The 1,338-nt window shown below is 44.9% G+C and overlaps 1 protein-coding gene across 1 annotated transcript in view; it reads left to right on the top strand.

Annotated features, from left to right (window-relative positions):
* Positions 1-1,056: 1,056 nt before the first annotated feature.
* Positions 1,057-1,338, top strand: part of LOC147819649 (uncharacterized) — a gene marked incomplete at its 3' end in the record, with an annotated part of 4,608 nt that continues 4,326 nt past the window's right edge. The window contains exon 1 of the mRNA XM_087172016.1: positions 1,057-1,103. Coding sequence (XP_087028142.1) covers positions 1,057-1,103 — 47 coding nt within the window. The remainder of the gene's footprint in view (positions 1,104-1,338) is intronic.

Genomic DNA, 1,338 nt, shown 5'->3' on the forward strand with positions numbered 1-1,338 from the left:
AACCAGCTCTGCGTCTTCACCCGGTGGCCACGTGGTCCAGAGGGACCGTGAGGACTCGCTGGTCATTATGTGGCCATCAGAGAGGAAGTGCTGGTCGGCCCCAGGTTGATGCCTCAGACCAACATCCAGCTCTTTGGATTGAATCGAGGACTCAGTGGTAAGAGTTTGTCATGAAGCTGTTGGTGTGTTGGAATCTGTTCTGTGATTTATCTTTTAATGAAAGATGAAAATCCTAAAACAGTGTGTTTGTCTGTGTGTTCGAGGTGCTGGCCAGACTCTCCCTTCAGCAAAGGGTCTGTGCTTGGTTCAGGTGGGACAAGGACAGTCCTTTAACTTCAATGTCCCGGAGGAGCAGCCTGGGCCCTACGATTTGGATTACCTTCAAAATAAAAGTCTCAAAATTGGTAAGAGGGAATTATTGGATCTGTTGTACAAAACCTTTTGCAATTTATACTGCCCACTACTGTGGGGACACGTGTGTTTAAACCATCAGTGTGAGGTTGTTGTGTTCAGTCGTCACAGCTTCTAAAGGCTTCCTGAGGGACGGCTGCAGTGACTGAGGTCAGTGTCGGGATGAGTCTCTACGACATGACATAAATTGTTCGTATGGACTTTAACCTTTATATTAACAAGCTACATTTTAATTACAGATAATTACTGTCATTTTACACAGATTTGTTTGTAATTTAAGAAAGAAGAAAAAATACTGTGTAAATAAAACAGTAATTTGTCTTTACAAAAATAGGAAATAAATGTAGTTGATTATTATTGGCATGATGCTTCAAATAGAAGTTTAGCTGTTAATTCACAGATCATTTCTGTCATTTTACAGACTTTTGTCTTGTCAAATTACTGTTAGAAAACGTAGTTATTTTCAGTAAACTTAGGATTTGTTTTTACAGTGCTGACGCTGGGAGTGTCTTCTTTCCCCTCCTCTCCAAACATCCCATTCATTACAGAAGGTTCACAGTCTGCAGACACTCAGAGAGCAACGTCCTCGTCCTACACGAAGACACTCAGAGAACACCTGGACTAACCTGAACACCTGGAGCGTCGATGGAGAGCAGCCAGAGCCAGGAGGCGGAGGACGGCTCGTACCTGTGGTGAGGAGGGAAACTGTCCCGCTCTCTTTGTTCTTCTCAATCCGTCTCATAAAGACGCTGCGATGTTTTCCATGTCCTGAAGCTGGAAACCGTCCAGCTTTACATTCCTGCCGCGCTGGTGAGGGACAGGCTGAGACGTGGCAGAGCTTTCAGACCAGAGACAGAGACAGAGAGAGAGACAGAGAGAGAGACAGAGAGAGAGAGACAGAGAGAGAGAGAGAGAGAGAGAGAGAGA

Source organism: Seriola lalandi, unplaced genomic scaffold (genome assembly GCF_002814215.2).
Source record: "Seriola lalandi dorsalis isolate HSWRI2012SDOR001 ecotype SW California unplaced genomic scaffold, Sedor1 jcf7180002051212, whole genome shotgun sequence".
In the NCBI taxonomy this organism is placed as follows: Eukaryota; Metazoa; Chordata; class Actinopteri; order Carangiformes; family Carangidae; genus Seriola; species Seriola lalandi.